General features: G+C 41.1%; 2 protein-coding genes across 2 annotated transcripts in view; one reads left to right on the top strand and one right to left on the bottom strand.

Annotated features, from left to right (window-relative positions):
- LOC111068828 (angiotensin-converting enzyme) overlaps positions 1–15,108 on the top strand; it is a 50,985-nt gene that overhangs the window by 24,070 nt on the left and 11,807 nt on the right. The gene's annotated exons all lie outside the window — the stretch shown is intronic.
- On the bottom strand, positions 1,730–4,139 carry LOC111068831 (chorion protein S38). The gene is made up of 2 exons (XM_022358574.2): positions 4,037–4,139; positions 1,730–3,071 (listed from the first exon to the last, which is right to left on the bottom strand). Exons 1-2 carry the CDS (start codon positions 4,046–4,048, stop codon positions 2,190–2,192), a joined length of 894 nt encoding a protein of 297 aa, XP_022214266.1. The 5' UTR covers positions 4,049–4,139; the 3' UTR covers positions 1,730–2,189.

Genomic DNA, 15,108 nt, shown 5'->3' on the forward strand with positions numbered 1-15,108 from the left:
TATTATATTAATTCCATGCAATACATATAATTACGGATAAAAATATATATATATATATATATATATATATTTTACGTACAAATGACATATATAAATCGTCATCGTAGGATGACATACATACATATGTGTGTAAGAAGGCTGGGTCGCATACACAATCCTAAGAGAGAGAGAGAGAGTAGACAGTGCAAAGAGGAGATCGCGAGAACGAGAATCAAGAATCGTCAGCGGACGCCGCTCAGAGCGCTCTCTCCATTCCGTTGTCATTCTTCGTTTTCGTCCGTCGTTGTTGGTATCAGTCGTATTTTCATCAGTTGTCATTCGCTTTGAACATATCTAAACAAACAATTTAAGTACATATTCACCTAAACTGTATCCATTGCTACTATATCAACTCAATAAAGACACATTTGAACATAGCCTTTCACATGTACCTACTGACTGGGAATCGAATATATGTAGAAGTTGAGACGCTCATTTTTAATTCTGCCAACAACAATCGAACGCTTTATAGAAACAAATGGATATCGAAACGAAAAGAAGTTCTCTGTGAAAAGTTTTCACTGAAAACCCACCGTCCGTCCCACCAATAGGTTAATTTATTAATTGAAATATCAGATTTGTTATACGTATATACTATGATCTGATCCGCTGCTAACTATTTCCAAATATTTATTTAAAATTTAAAAAAACCACTTAAGTTTAATAAAAAATTAGCTATTTTTTATTTTTATTTTAAGAGTTACAAAAATAGTTTTTTTTTTTACTTTTATTTGAAAAATCAAAAATATGCATAGGAGAAAAAAAGATTATCCTTGAACCGAGTGGCGGATTACCATAAATTTAAACATATTCTTGATCTATGATTCAATACTTTTTAATATGATACATCGCATGTCCTTTAAGGACTAATATTAAGGATTCTTCTATCTTATATTCCTTGTGTTCCTGCAACACAAGTCTGCGTCGAAAGGTCATTTTCATCACTGGGTCTGTCTATCCGTCTTGTTTGACGCCTAGTTCTGAGAGACTATAAGAGCTAGAACAACCGAATTTTGTGTTCATGCGATATAACACAGAAATAAAGTTTGTTTATAAAATTTGGCCCGCCCCAAATTTGTAGTGTCTTTGTGGTGGCGGAATTGCTTTCACAAAGGATGCAAATCTACGGCATCCACAATTTTGAAGATACGAGAAAGCGCAATATCATAGAAAATTACCATATCTACCAAATTGACGAATCTGGATCAGAACGGACCATTATTATAGCCAGCATGATGAAATTAATTTCCCACCCCATTCCATCGCTGCAGCGCTACTCATTGTCTTTCTTCGATATTCTGAATTCTGGTATATATGGTCATTATCTAAGATACTGCGTTTTTCGTTTTCTCGTATCTTCAAACGTTGTGGATGCCACAGATTTTCAGACTTTGTGGTGGCGGAAGTGGCTCTCTTGGTTGTTCCTGTTATTGCAAATAGCTGATTGATTGTAAATAAATGTTTCAGTTACCCAATGATTTGAATGATCTTGTTTCAAGCAGTAATAAATGTAATAATACATATTTTCGATACGCTCGTACCGGAACACCTAGTCCAATTGCATTTGATACATTTTAATTAAAGCACAAAAACGCAACAGATCAGAGCACCAGTTTTCTTACATTATTGAACCAATACAATACAATACCAATTGAACCAATAAATTCTGTTACATTTTTTTTTTTTCAAATTTTCTTTTTATTTACATTATTTAAATATGTACAAACATTTCATAGAATGGAAGTTTACATGAAAAAGTCGAAGGAGCAACTCGTCTGCTATTTGATTTTCCGTCTCTGTCTACAAAAGAACTGTACACATGGAGGGTGAGGGCGAGGGGACAGGCATTGGCAGAGCGACGCAGATGGGCGAGGCAAGCTTTCTAGATTGGATTAACCCATCGACGGCGCCTATCAAAACTCTTCCCCTGCCCAAAATCCTCCAAGAATTTCGGCTGTTATCACAAACTAAAACTAAATTTTAAGTCGTACGTTGAGGGTGGCTTGGCGGGGGAGAGGGTGGCAAATTGGCTGGGTGGCAGGGTCCAGGTTGTTGGCCTATTTTTCGTTTTGATAATGTCGACTTGCTGATGCGCTCGCCTTTACCCGACTTCGATTCTCCAGTGGCCCTCGTAAGCGTTGCAATTGGATCTACTTTTTGTGGAGGTAGCCGCCGTGGCCGGAACTTCCGTACGAGGCAATACCGTGGCCGGACAGGCCGTGTCCAGAGATACCGATGCCGGAACCGCCGTATGAGGCGATACCATGGCCGGAACCTCCGTACGAGGCAATACCGTGACCGGACAGGCCGTGTCCAGAGATACCGAGGCCGGAGATGCCGTGACTAATGTAGGCCGGAGCAGGGGCGGCGACGGTGTGAGTAACGGCAACGGCAGGCTTTACGTGGCTCTCAACATGGACGGGCACTGGGACAGTCACCTTATATGGGACTGGACGGTCTACCTGAACGGGCACCTTGTGGACGACACGCCTCTCGACGGTGTAGGGTACGGGCTTCTCGACGGGGACGGGGTAGGGCTTGTCCACGTGGACTGTGTAGGGACGATCGACGGCGATCTTGACAGGGACCCTGATGACCTTCTCCACGGGGTAGGGCTGGGGCACCTCGACGGGCACCTTGACGATCTCCTTCACGGGCACATGGACGATCCTCTCGACGGGGTAGGGCTGAGGAACGGCCACCTTGACCGGGTAGGTTACGGTCTTCTCCACGGGGTAGGGCACATGACGCTCCACCTGGTAAGGCACCTGCACGGTCCTGATCACGGTGTTGGTGTGCACCTGGGTGGGCAATTCGGCGACAGCAGGGGCGATGGGACCGGGTCCCACACCAATACCCGATCCAAGGATGGCTCCACCGGACGAGGGTCCGTAGCCGTAGCCCAGACCATGGCCAATGCCGCGCTTCTCTTGCTTCTTCTCTGCCGGCTCGGCGGGTTCAGCGGCCTTCTTGGGCGCCTCCTCACTGGCGCTGGCCACCAGCACGCACATGGCCACAAGGCCGAAAATGAGCTGCAATGGACAAAGGAAAGCGAACAAATAAATTAAAATCAAAAGCGTTGGCCGCAATTGGGTTGGCCAAATGGGTTGGTTATGCAAGCAGTGACTGCACCCGCTTCCGACTGCCAGTCCATAATTTGGAATATGACGGTTACGCAATGGCGGCAATGCTCACTGGGCAATCAGCCAAGTTCAATGGTCCCCCAGGTGCCTAAGCATATTGGCAATGTTGCGTATACGTATGAGGCTCGAAATTGGAGCAATGTTGTAGGTGATTGGAATATTTGCATCTACTCTGGGCGGGGCGAGTAAATAATCAGATTCGCAATTCGTGAACAGTACAATACAACACACAATTACAAAGGGAATGGATAAAGCCGAGGTTGGGGTGCCAGGTGGGAACAGCAAAAACCCGTCACAGCTTTCTTCGGGCTCTTCAAAGAGTTTTGTTTGGTTTTGAACTATTAATCTGTTGTGTGGTCTTGAATTTAGCGCAAATATTTCTAGAACTCAAAAAATATATTTTTTTTAAATCTTACTTTTTTTATATTAATATCCTTAAAATTAATGAAATATTAATTTCTTATATACAATGTATGTACATGTGTAAAAAAACATATTTTTCCAACCTATCACCACTTAAAGACAATAAATTGAATATAAATTTGTACATTTCTATAAAATGTGTGTTTGACCAAAACTCTTTGCTTCTGTGTCATTTGTGAACCTTTGAAAAGTTTCGACATTCGTTTTATCTGCTTTGAAGAAGCATTTCAATTCGAGTAATTAACCTCAAACGAGTTTACTTTTCTGAATTATTTCAAATGCACTCGAATTACCACACCGAACTGACTGAGTTTCGCCATAAATAATGTTATTTAAAAGCCACTTTAACTAAGATCGGGCTCTCCAAGCTCAATATTTGTTGTTGTTGGAAACACTTTGGAACAGAACACTCAATCTGGGACCGAACATACCATGGATTTCATTTTGCACTGGGTTTGCACTTAACAACTTTGGATCAAGAGGGCTCGTATGTCTCCACCAACCCGCAACAGTAGACTGAATAATATCGCATAGACGTCGCGAGCTTTTATATGGCCGATGCTACTGTGGGACTGTCTTCTGTGGTGGCTGCGCAGTCGCCGCGAGCCGAGATCGAGGGTTCCAGGCGTCTGCGCAGCAGCCCGACCAAAAGCTCCTTTGCTCTCTCCCTCTCTCTTATTGGCTGGTTCTCCGTCTGTGTGAGGCTTGGCCCGAAGGAAATGCGTCAACGAAAAGCTCTTTTGGGGGAGCCTCTCACGTACACTGTCCGTGTCGTTCGTGTGAGCGTGCGCCTGTGTGAGTGCGTGTCTGTGAGAATCCGTGTGATGTCGGACTGAGGTATCCACTGGCAGTTGGTAGGCGGCGAGTGGCTGGGCCATAAGTCCATAACAATTGAAGACACGACACTAAAACATTGCATTTAAGTTGATAAACAACCAAGTATATCATAAACTATTTGATGTTAGCTCGGGGGTTAAAGAAGTACTGGCCTAAATGTTATTAATAAATATAAAAATGTTAGTAACGAATAAAACAAAATAATCATTATAACAGATTTTGTGTTGCTCCTGGTTCAGATGTGGAAATTATATCCACTGAAGCCGCATACATTACGTTCTGGCATTGCTGACTAATAACCAACCGAAAACACTTCCATCATATCATGAAATTAGGCACAGAAAAATATGCTCCATAACCGTAAGTCAAATTCACATTGGCCACACATTGGCATTCCACAGCATCGGACTACAGTTGCAGTGGCATGTAAATGTTCCGCTGGAAAACATGCGCCGCGGAGTCTGCCGGGCTTGGTTCTGTGGGGCTCGTTTCTGGGGGCTTCGTGACTGAACTGTTGATCTCTGATTTGTGTTTTGCTCAGTGGTTTTTTACATTTTGGCAAAACTCAGCCCGAACCTCGATATAGGTGCATTGATTGAATGGGTCTTGTCTGTGGCGAATTCTGTTTGTGTGTGTTGGTAACTTGACATTTTAATGCTGCCTAGGAAATACTCGCCAATGGCCATGTAAATGGAACGTGTGAACAATGACTAGACCACAGCGGACATAAAGGAGAACACTCCGAACAATCAAAAAAATAGCGCTAGATTTATGTGCATTAAATTAATTGCTGATATAATGTCCGAACATAATAGCATCTGGCGGATTGGGCTTTGTAATGTGCAGTTGAAGGCGAAGGTCGTCCATCATCAACATCACAATTGGTGGCACGGGGTCTGAGTCAAAGTTGAACCACATTCGAGGGTGGTGGCGCGGGGATGGGCGGGTGGTAGGCCTTCCCTTGGTGGCGCTTCTTTTGTGGTTAGCCATCGCTTTGGCGATGGTGGGGCTGTGCCTTGGCATGAGCAGATTCCCCAGAAGCAGCAGAATCACCGCACTGCAATCGTGCGGATGACTTGCGAGCTTCCATATAAATTATGCAGACCCGAAACGAAATCAACAATCGAAAGAGCTCAGCCCCGAGCTCAAGTTCAAGTTTATGCATCGGCGTCTTATCTGTTTTATTCATTCGGGTTTCTTTGTTTGCCTTCCTTTATGGTTTTTCTAGATCACTTTCATTTTGTTGTTGACTCGCCAACATTGGAATAAATGGACAGAGATATATCGAAGACCCAAACAAGCAGAGTTGTTTTCTAGTTGAATACCTGGTACCTAAACAATGTTAGGAGGGCGTATTGGGATTGGTCGACTTTCTTTCAATATGGTTTAACAACTGTTAAAGTGTCACAGCAAAATATTTTAAAATTTCATAATTCTAAATAAATATCAAAATAACTATCTGTCAAAAAATAAATGCAAAAAAGTTTCATTTATAATATCTTATTGGAATCTAATGGGTTGCTAAAATACATTTTTTAAACAATCAAAGTTATTAAAATGACTAATAGTGACTAGCCTCTCACCAAAGTCTGCCTACATTAAACTTTTCACACTTTTTTTACGTGTTTGCTAATGTGTTTAATGATTTAATGGTTTCTAATCATCGCTGCAAAATGTTTGACAGAGTGTGGCGCTGAAAATGGTTGGGAGTCAATAAAACGCCAAGTGGCTACGTTTTTCCAAAATTTAAAAAAAGTTGAACTACGATTCGATGTTCTTTTGAAAATAAATTAGAAAGTAGCTCATATGTTGTCGTCGCAGGAACTGTGATCTCTTCAAACTTGACAAACCAATTATGAACTGATAGTTTATTCAATATCAAAATGGAAATGTACCCGTCGCATCGTCAGTCTCGATTATGCAGATACATCGGACAGCGATTAGCATAAGATACGAGTATTACCAGAGTCGCAAAACAAGAGAGGAGGGGCATCTTCCATTAGATAATCTGATATTTGACATTTTGCGTTCACTGGCCGACCGCCTGCTTCATTTATTTAATTAAAACTCGTGTGACGTCAGACTCCGACTCGTTCTCAAGCTGAATCAAAAGCAATCTTAATTTATTATTGACTGCAAATTAAACACTCTTACAAAGAGTATGTGTATCCTTATCTTGGAAAGGGGGCTTGAAAGGTTTAGGGTCAGCAGGTCAAAATTGATTTTCGAATGTTTTTACAGATGTTTTTCTCCAGATTAGAAAATAATTGAAATTGAATTTTAGTTTATTTTTATGAATAGTATTTGTTTTTATTTCTGGAGCTCAACGGGATTCGAATTTCAATAATAGATTAAACTTTTAAATACAATAATGTTGCGGTATTTTTCTAAAAACGATGCAATATTTGTTGTTTTCGATTTGAATCTGTATATACTCGTATATAATCACCTTGTGCATACAAAAACATATGTATATACAATTATTTCGTGCATTAATTAATGCTAAGAACTTATTGATATTAGCTGAATTTATTTTAGGACTTTATAGCAGTGTATTGACTTCTTTAGATGTCTGAAACAAGTCTTCCAGGTTATTATGTTATTTAATTTTTGATTTTCTGGATACACGCCCAAAATGATCGCGGGGATTTTTTCTTTAAAATTTATTTGTAAATTTGTATGGGAATGGTAAGACTTAGATACTAGAGTGCGATTTCGTTTCGAACTATTTTCAGTTGTTCTTTGTGCCCCGATAAATTGTTTGAAAAACCCCTGCCATTAAAAATACAAATTATTTAAATCTGAGACAGCAGAGCAAACACCTTTCGTGTTGGCAGGCCATAAATTAGGGGAGTAAAGCAGAGTGAAGTACGAAAAAAATAAATATATTCACATTTGTATTAGCGTCTTTCTATAAGCTTCATTCTTCTTTCGGCAGCCGAAGCAAACAATTCAAAAATAAACAGATTTGTTTGAATTTATTTCTGCTAAGGAGATTCAAACATTATATATGGGTGGTAATTAACGAATCGAACTGCGAGTCCGTCCATATATTATAGGGAAAGTTCGATTTATCGACCGCTGCCTAACATTTGTCATTTGCCATTTGAATTGGAAACTTTTTGCACTACTGCGAGTACACTATAAATTATATAAAATATATCGCAGCACAGTCGCTCACTGCGGCTGCTCCAGATTTGAGATGCCACGCATTTGTCAATCGAATGCCGAACATGTTTCGCCGTCTGATCCGTGCAAATATGCTCGAAAGGTGATTAAGTTTTCTTTGGTTTTCATTCATCCAAACTGTGGAACAGCTTTTTTTTTGTGGAAGCCAACTAATTACGGCCTAATGGTATTTAAGTCGATTACTAAATTGTCTAGAGCGGAGTCTGTCAGATTGATAACTTGATTGGTGCTAAGTGGATTACATAAACGGAGAATTTAATTTAACTTTACTAATAGAATTTTCTAAATACATATAAGAAGAAAGTTGTATCTTTCAAATAAAAGACAAAAAATTAAACTAAAAATAAAAAAAATATTTAAGAAGAGAGGCTTGAAATTTTTGGATAAGTTAACCACATTAAAACGGATTTTTAGTAATTGAAAAATCAAAGAAAAGAATTTGGGTTAAAAGACTTAAATCAGCGTAGCGCTGAGCGTTTTTTTAAGCGCTATATTATACCTAACTATAGTCGAAAGACATCAAATCAAGCAACATTATCACTCTTTTCTGTACACCTACGAGTTGAGTGATCACCAGCAAACTTATTGTTTGATGATATATCATAATCACGAGCCCCGAAAGGAAGCGGCGAAGGTAAGGCCAGAGTTAACTCTAAAAGTAAATGCAGCAATTAATTGAGCAGTTTTCGGCTAGTACTTGTAGTTACATCTGCCAGGGTCAGTCTGGGCCTAAATCCACCGAAATTTATCATAATTAACAAGACGCTCAAGCGACACAATTTGACCCAAATTTTCGGAATTGAAATCGGAATGTGAAGTGGCAAAAGATTTTCTTCTGCCGGGCCATCAACGATTTCGTGCTGGAGCTGAAGTCTCTCGGATTGTGGTCTCGAGGTTGTGCTAGGTTCGAGCTAGGTTCGAGCGGGGTCTGGTCTGGGGTCTGGTGCAGACAAGTAACATTTGTCAATTGAAATGGCCAGAAAAACACAGACTTGTACGGACTGCGGGTCGAAGACAATCGTGCAAAACCTTCGACATTTAATTTGGTTTCTGTTTTTTGTTCGGTTGCACGTTTGGTTAGCAAAGAAAATTGTCTAGAAAAAAGCTGTTTACATGGGGCAATTTTTGTGCCTCTCTTTTTTTAGGTAATTGTCCGCAAAAAGGTCAAAAAGAGACACACATTTTTGATTTGCCAGCTGGTGGACACTGTTTTTCGCTACTGTTTTGCCTAATTTGTGGCTGTGACCTCAACACCCTCCAAAACCAGCTACTCTGATGACCTCTCGTAAAGCCTGTTGGCGCTTAAATTTCGGACGGTAATATATTTGGGAAATAGACAGAAATTTGTATCTTAGCCCCGAACAATGGACTGGAAACGAAAATAACCAAAACGATTCTCTTGATTTGACATTTTCCACGTAATTGACCCAATGCGGTAAGGGGCCCGGCCCCGCTTTGGACCTTGAATTACCAGACCAAGACAATACCACCGCACCACCTTCGATCAGAGCAAAACACGAAGTGCAAAAGCAACCAGACTCTGGCCTCTGAGAGAACCTGAGTGGCAGGCCCAAAAGCTGGCGGATAAATCCAGCAAAGAACTGGCTGTCATGCCCTCCTATCCGCCTACACCAACACCTTCAAGCCACTGTGTATTGAGAAGCGAATTTGGTTGGCCAAAGATCCGAAATAACGCAAATAAAGACATTAATGGAGGTGGGTCGTGAGTGGATCTCAATCTTTTAGGAACTTCAGAGGTAGCATACAATTTCTGGGGTTTAACAGAAGGAGTTTATTCCTTGGTAATTCGAGGAATTAAAAAAGACTTATTATTTGGTTTATTCATTTTATTTATTTATTTGGTGTCAGAAACCGCCTGCAAAGCTAAGTCCGTCATGCGTTCTTGATAGTGCTAGCTTCCAGGGCCATGTTTATCCATATTTTGCTGAACCTATTGAAAATATTGAGGCTGATTTATTTTGATATACGAGAATGTCTGTACATGGACTCTGGTATAGCTGGTTCTGATTTATTCTTCTTAATTCCCAGCAATCGAGGAGAGAATTCTTCTGAAATAAATAACAATTGGCTTTTAACATTGTCATTTATATCTCGTAATTCACTGGCATTTTTCGTTTTCATGTTCGAGCCGAACTCGTGTTTGGCAATAAAAATAAATAAATAAATCATTTTGAACTCCAGCCATTGTTCGACCGTACGAAACCTCCGCAGCAATTAGTGCAAAAAACTTAACAAACAATAAGATCAGAAAAACAGAACTACTCGTGAAACAGAAACGGAGAAAACAAAAACTTGCCGGCCTGGGAATTATGTCGTTGGTTTTTCGTTTTTCTCGTCTTAGATTTCTTGAGCAAGTCTCGAGTGTGAGATGGTGTGTAACACCCCGAGATGTGATGTAAATTTATGTTTTAATGTGGCAAGCCGAGCAAGCCAATTCCCAGGCGAGAGCCCTTATACAATTGCCTCTCAGAAATCTCAAAAGAAAACTGTTTCTAGTGTGGGTTTCATAACAATGGAGCTGTCACTAGAAAGCCAGAAACAGCTGAACTGATCCGCACCTATTTCTGGGTTTTCAACAAACAGCAGAAGCGAATATCCTGGAGGAGAGTCGAAGATCATCGTCACTTCCACTCTAAAAAATTTAAAAAAAAGTTCAGCTTTCTTTCTGTTGTTTAATAGGATCCAAGTCTGGGTTTTTAAGATTATTACATCACATAGGAAATGTCTTATAACCCAATCAGAAATGAGCTGGATAAGTACTGAATCCTTCATAACTAACTCAGTCTAACTGACACCCTCGGGCTGCTCGATTGACATTTAGAACCTGGCTTCCAAGCCGTCGCAAATCAATGAAAAACTATAAAAGCGATTTGCCTTTACCGGGCGCTTCAACGCCCACCAAAATCAATGCAAAATTAGGCAAATGATTTGCTGCCACAACATATCATGCCACGAGCATGTGAAATACAAAATTACTAATATCAACAGCACAGCGGAGCGCAGCGCAGAAGACAATGAGTGGGGGCTGGAGATGTGGCAGAAAACCGAAGCAATCCCAGCCAGCAACTGTTTGTTGCAAAAGCCACAGTGACACACTAACTGAGTGACTTCCAAAGCCCCAAACTGCAACAGCAGCAGCAACAAAAACACAAATTATGCAACTATTCAGAGCTTTGGCTCCTCGAGCAGCTGCAGTCGGCACTCGATTCGGCGGCAGGTAATCGTATTTGTATTCGTATTCGTACTCGTAACTGGACTCCAGCAGTGGCCCGACAGTTTAGCCAGATTTGGGAGTCTGCTGCCGCTGCTAAGCCTTTTTGTTGTTTTTGGATTTTTGGCGAGAGATGTTTTCCAAGAGATTTTGCTTTTCAATTGGGGGACTATTAGATTGTTGAATGCCCCTTAAAGGCGGTGCCTCCACTTGGCTCATTTGACATAGTTCGCGGCATAGATAAAGAACTTGAAGGAGTGTCCACAACCCAGAGAAACACTTTCAATACGGAAATTGCAAGTGAATGAGAAATCATTGTGGACTCGAGTTCGTTGCCTGGGTCTTTTGTTTCGTTTGCAGGCAGGTGAAAGGATTCGCTTCGCTTTCGTGCGAAACACACCCGTGGACCAGGCCAGGCCATAGCAGCCATAATTCATGGCACAATTGCATAATCCGATTGGCTGCGATGCGGTAGTGTTTACAAGCTTAATTGTTTGCAATTTGAATGCGCCACAAGATGGGGCGGAGACGAACAGCCAGAAGTCACCGCAGTCAAACATAATTTGATGTCCAGATATGATCTGGAGTATGAGGAAGAATATTTGAGTTGGACAAGAGGCTACCTACGGGTACAGTAGTTGAATCTTCTTCTTGATTTACTCATCCAACTTATCATCGTGGGTTCAATAGACTTGGCATTTAGCTGAAATCGGATCATGCACCACGTCAATGGCTGCAATTGCATTGTGGCTAAAACGGGTATTTTGTTATATGTTTGCTGGCCAAATGAAACAGCAAGCCAAATGCCGGGCAGGCGGAACAGAAGGCACACATGAAGAGGCCAGGTGGGAGGGCCTCAGAGTACCTGGGGTTTCCAGATTGCCAAAGACGCTCGCTTCACTTGACTTGGTCCGCTCCGACTTCGACTTCGATTACGTTTGCAATCAGAGCTTCGGTTTTGGGTTTTGTGTGTTTGGGTTTTGAGTTTTCTGTTCGAGAAACTGGTGCAAGTTTTTCTGATTTCAACTTTGGCTGCCAAACAGACAGACATTTTGGCAATATCGAAAAAATAACAGCCAAAACTAAACCAAATTAATTTCGCAATTGGACGACAACTATGCGGGGATGCAGACGCATTCGTTTGGATTTTGGCGATGGACAACTTGGCGATGACCTTCAAAAACCGCCGACTGGATTGTCGTTCATTAGAGCAGAGTTTCACATTTGGCAACATGTGGAACGTCTTTCGTGGTTTTCTCAGCCAAACCACCAACGACGGAAAGAATTGCGAAAATACATGTTGAGCTTTTCCATTTGCTCCGTTGCCATCTTTTGTCGTCCGCCGTTGTGTCACCATCGTTTTGTGGCAATTAATTAAATTTCAGCAAATATACGAACGTCCCCGTTTCCCTCATCAGCTCTTTGTTCCCGCCCCCATCGCCGCGGGAAATATTGTTTTAATTGGGCGCCGCCGCGCTGGTTGCAGAATTAGCTTGCCTTCCCCAACCGATTGTCCGCTCATGCCTGCCGCACGACAATATTGCGTAAGTGCTGCCACTGGGCGATTCCTTCAGATGTGCGCGATCGAAATCGATCGATCTGCGCGCTGCGTGGGGGATCTCTCTTTTGCTATGGGCGTTGCAATATCTCTGATTTATGGGCTATGAGTGCTCCAGATATGTATTTTTGCGAAGATGGCGATGGGTATATGGTCAATGAATATTCATTTTATTTTGGTTTAAATAAATACATACGATGAAAAGAGGGGGAGTAAAAAGCTAAAGGGCAAATGATTCGCATATTCATGAAAGAATTATATGAATGTGTGTGTACAATAAATTCTATTTAATATTTTATAGCCACACTTTCCCATTCGTGTAAGATAAATTTAACAAAAGTCGCAATGTATCATGTTTGGTCTTTCAGCCGATCATTATTCAGTATTTATAGTCAGTGGTGCAGCCTTAAAGTCGGATTGATTTACATTATTTGTTCGTTATTTGCACTGCCCACTGTACCTAATTGTAATCTACATGTATCTACACCCGCCCCCTCACTGTAATAGCCGTTTCAACCGTTCTTTCGTCTCTTCGTCTCGCACCTTTTCGCACTTTTCTCTCGTCGCGTATATAAACACAAATCGCGGTCTATATATGCATCTAGCTTCCTTCTTTCTTTCGCCTTCGCTGTCGTTCCCTCCGTCTGTCTTTCTCTTGCTTGCATTAGGGCACGGGCAATTCGGTCCGCCTGCCCTTACCACTAATTCGGCATATTGAGAATAAATGAACTTATATGTATATAAATCTATTCGTGACGTTTTAATATAAATCGAGTTGATATATCCTGATCCTCCTCTAAACATATACGTTTCTAGAAGTTTTTCCAGTGTGTCCTAGCAGCTAATGGATATGTCGCTTATTTTGTGTACAATGATTGTGATAATTATATGTAAATGTCTACATAGGGAAGAAATCAATGATTAGTTCTGGAAATATTGCATCCCTATAGAATATATTGATTTGTTACATTTGTTACGTTATCGACAATATATTTTTATTAGTGTCTATAGAGACTTTTTTTATTATTTTGTTTTCTTAAACAACAATTTCCATTGCGACAGCATTTCGTTAACATTAAATTACTATCTTGGTGATCATGAAAATTCTTGTTTAAACTAATTTGAAATAATTGGACCCTACGACTACGACCCAACGACAATTAAGTTTGATCAAGAGATCCGCTTTGTAATTGCCAGCAGTTGCACAACCCAAAAGACAATCCAAGTCAAGAACAAAATAAAACTATAGTATGCACACATATGTAATAAGAGTATACGTGTGCAACAGTGTCTGGTGAACCACACCACCGGCAAGAGCAAGAGCAGTTTCAATTGTAATTTGTAACAAATTATGGTTAAAGATACGAAATTACGAATGCATGTACGTGTAAGTGCAGTGTCTTTTGTGCCCCGTTCCCGCCCTCTATTAGAGGTGTGCACATGCTGTCTATAAAGCCGCCGACCTTCAGCCTGATCCAAGTGAATTCTTTGGCCTGGAACTGGTTCTACCCAGAGACGGAGACAGAGACGGAGACAGAGACGGAGATAGAGATGGAGACGGAGACGTATCGGCTCTCTTTGGAGTCCAAATCGGAGTAGAAGAAAATTAAATCACAAATTAACAAGAACAGGCGACTTTTTATTAGAAAGTTGTTTTAGTTCCGTCTGGACTGAGCAGCGTCCTTGGGATCGGACCTCAAAGTCATCGAGAGGGCTTTGGCCTCGCCGAAATAAATAAAATGGAGTGGGGCTGAGCCCCTTTCTGAAGATGGACAGATCCCGAAAGTAAATCTGTTGATATGGCTAGCATGTTTAGAAAAACGGTTTTAATTACATTCGTTTGGATAATACGTCAAATGGACGGACCGGTTCGAGAATCTTTCGTGGGTAAACAAATATTAAATAGCCCTAAACTTAATTGAACCAATTCATCAAGACGAACATTATGTTAAGAACTTTTTCGCAATGTGCTGGTTTTTTGAAAGTTGATATTTTGATATTTGACGAGGAAAAACCCCGCTTGGTTCGTTCACTTGTCGTAAAAAGCAGAAAACCGAAATTAAATATCAAGTGTCTGCTGTCCTCTCTTCTTTTATTTTTGATCCTCCGATGACCGACGGGCCGTTCTTCGCATGTGGCTAAATGTTATTAAAATTTACGACCGACTTTTAAATGAACTCAGCAGAGACAGTGCCCTGACGTCGACTGGTGAATGGATCGGAATGGAGATGTGCACGTCATCTTCGGCACTGGCTTCTCTGTGCGACCTTGCACGTGTCTCGGATCTCTGCGCTCAGCTAAGCGAGCACATCAGAGGTAATCTCTGGTGTCATTTACATTGCTTGGCCCGTGATGGATTATTGAGTGAGGTCGCTTGAAGATGAACCCACGCTAGGCCATCCACAACTTGCGATTCCTTCCGATCGAATGCGAATTCGTTTCCCATTTAGGTCATGCCAGCCAAAGTGACTGGCAATGTGACAAGATTACATTTGTAAATGTCAAAAGACATCAAAGGGACACTATACCATGTACATATTATGTGTATAGTGATGGAGTATGGCATCAAGCTCCCTGATCTCATTCAATCCAAAAGACCATTTGACGCTAAATACATGAAAATTGGCTTATTCGGATATTTTACAATTTTTCAATATTTTAAAATTTAATATTGAAATGATTTTACG

Source organism: Drosophila obscura, unplaced genomic scaffold, assembly GCF_018151105.1.
Source record: "Drosophila obscura isolate BZ-5 IFL unplaced genomic scaffold, ASM1815110v1 contig_46, whole genome shotgun sequence".
Classification (NCBI taxonomy): domain Eukaryota; kingdom Metazoa; phylum Arthropoda; class Insecta; order Diptera; family Drosophilidae; genus Drosophila; species Drosophila obscura.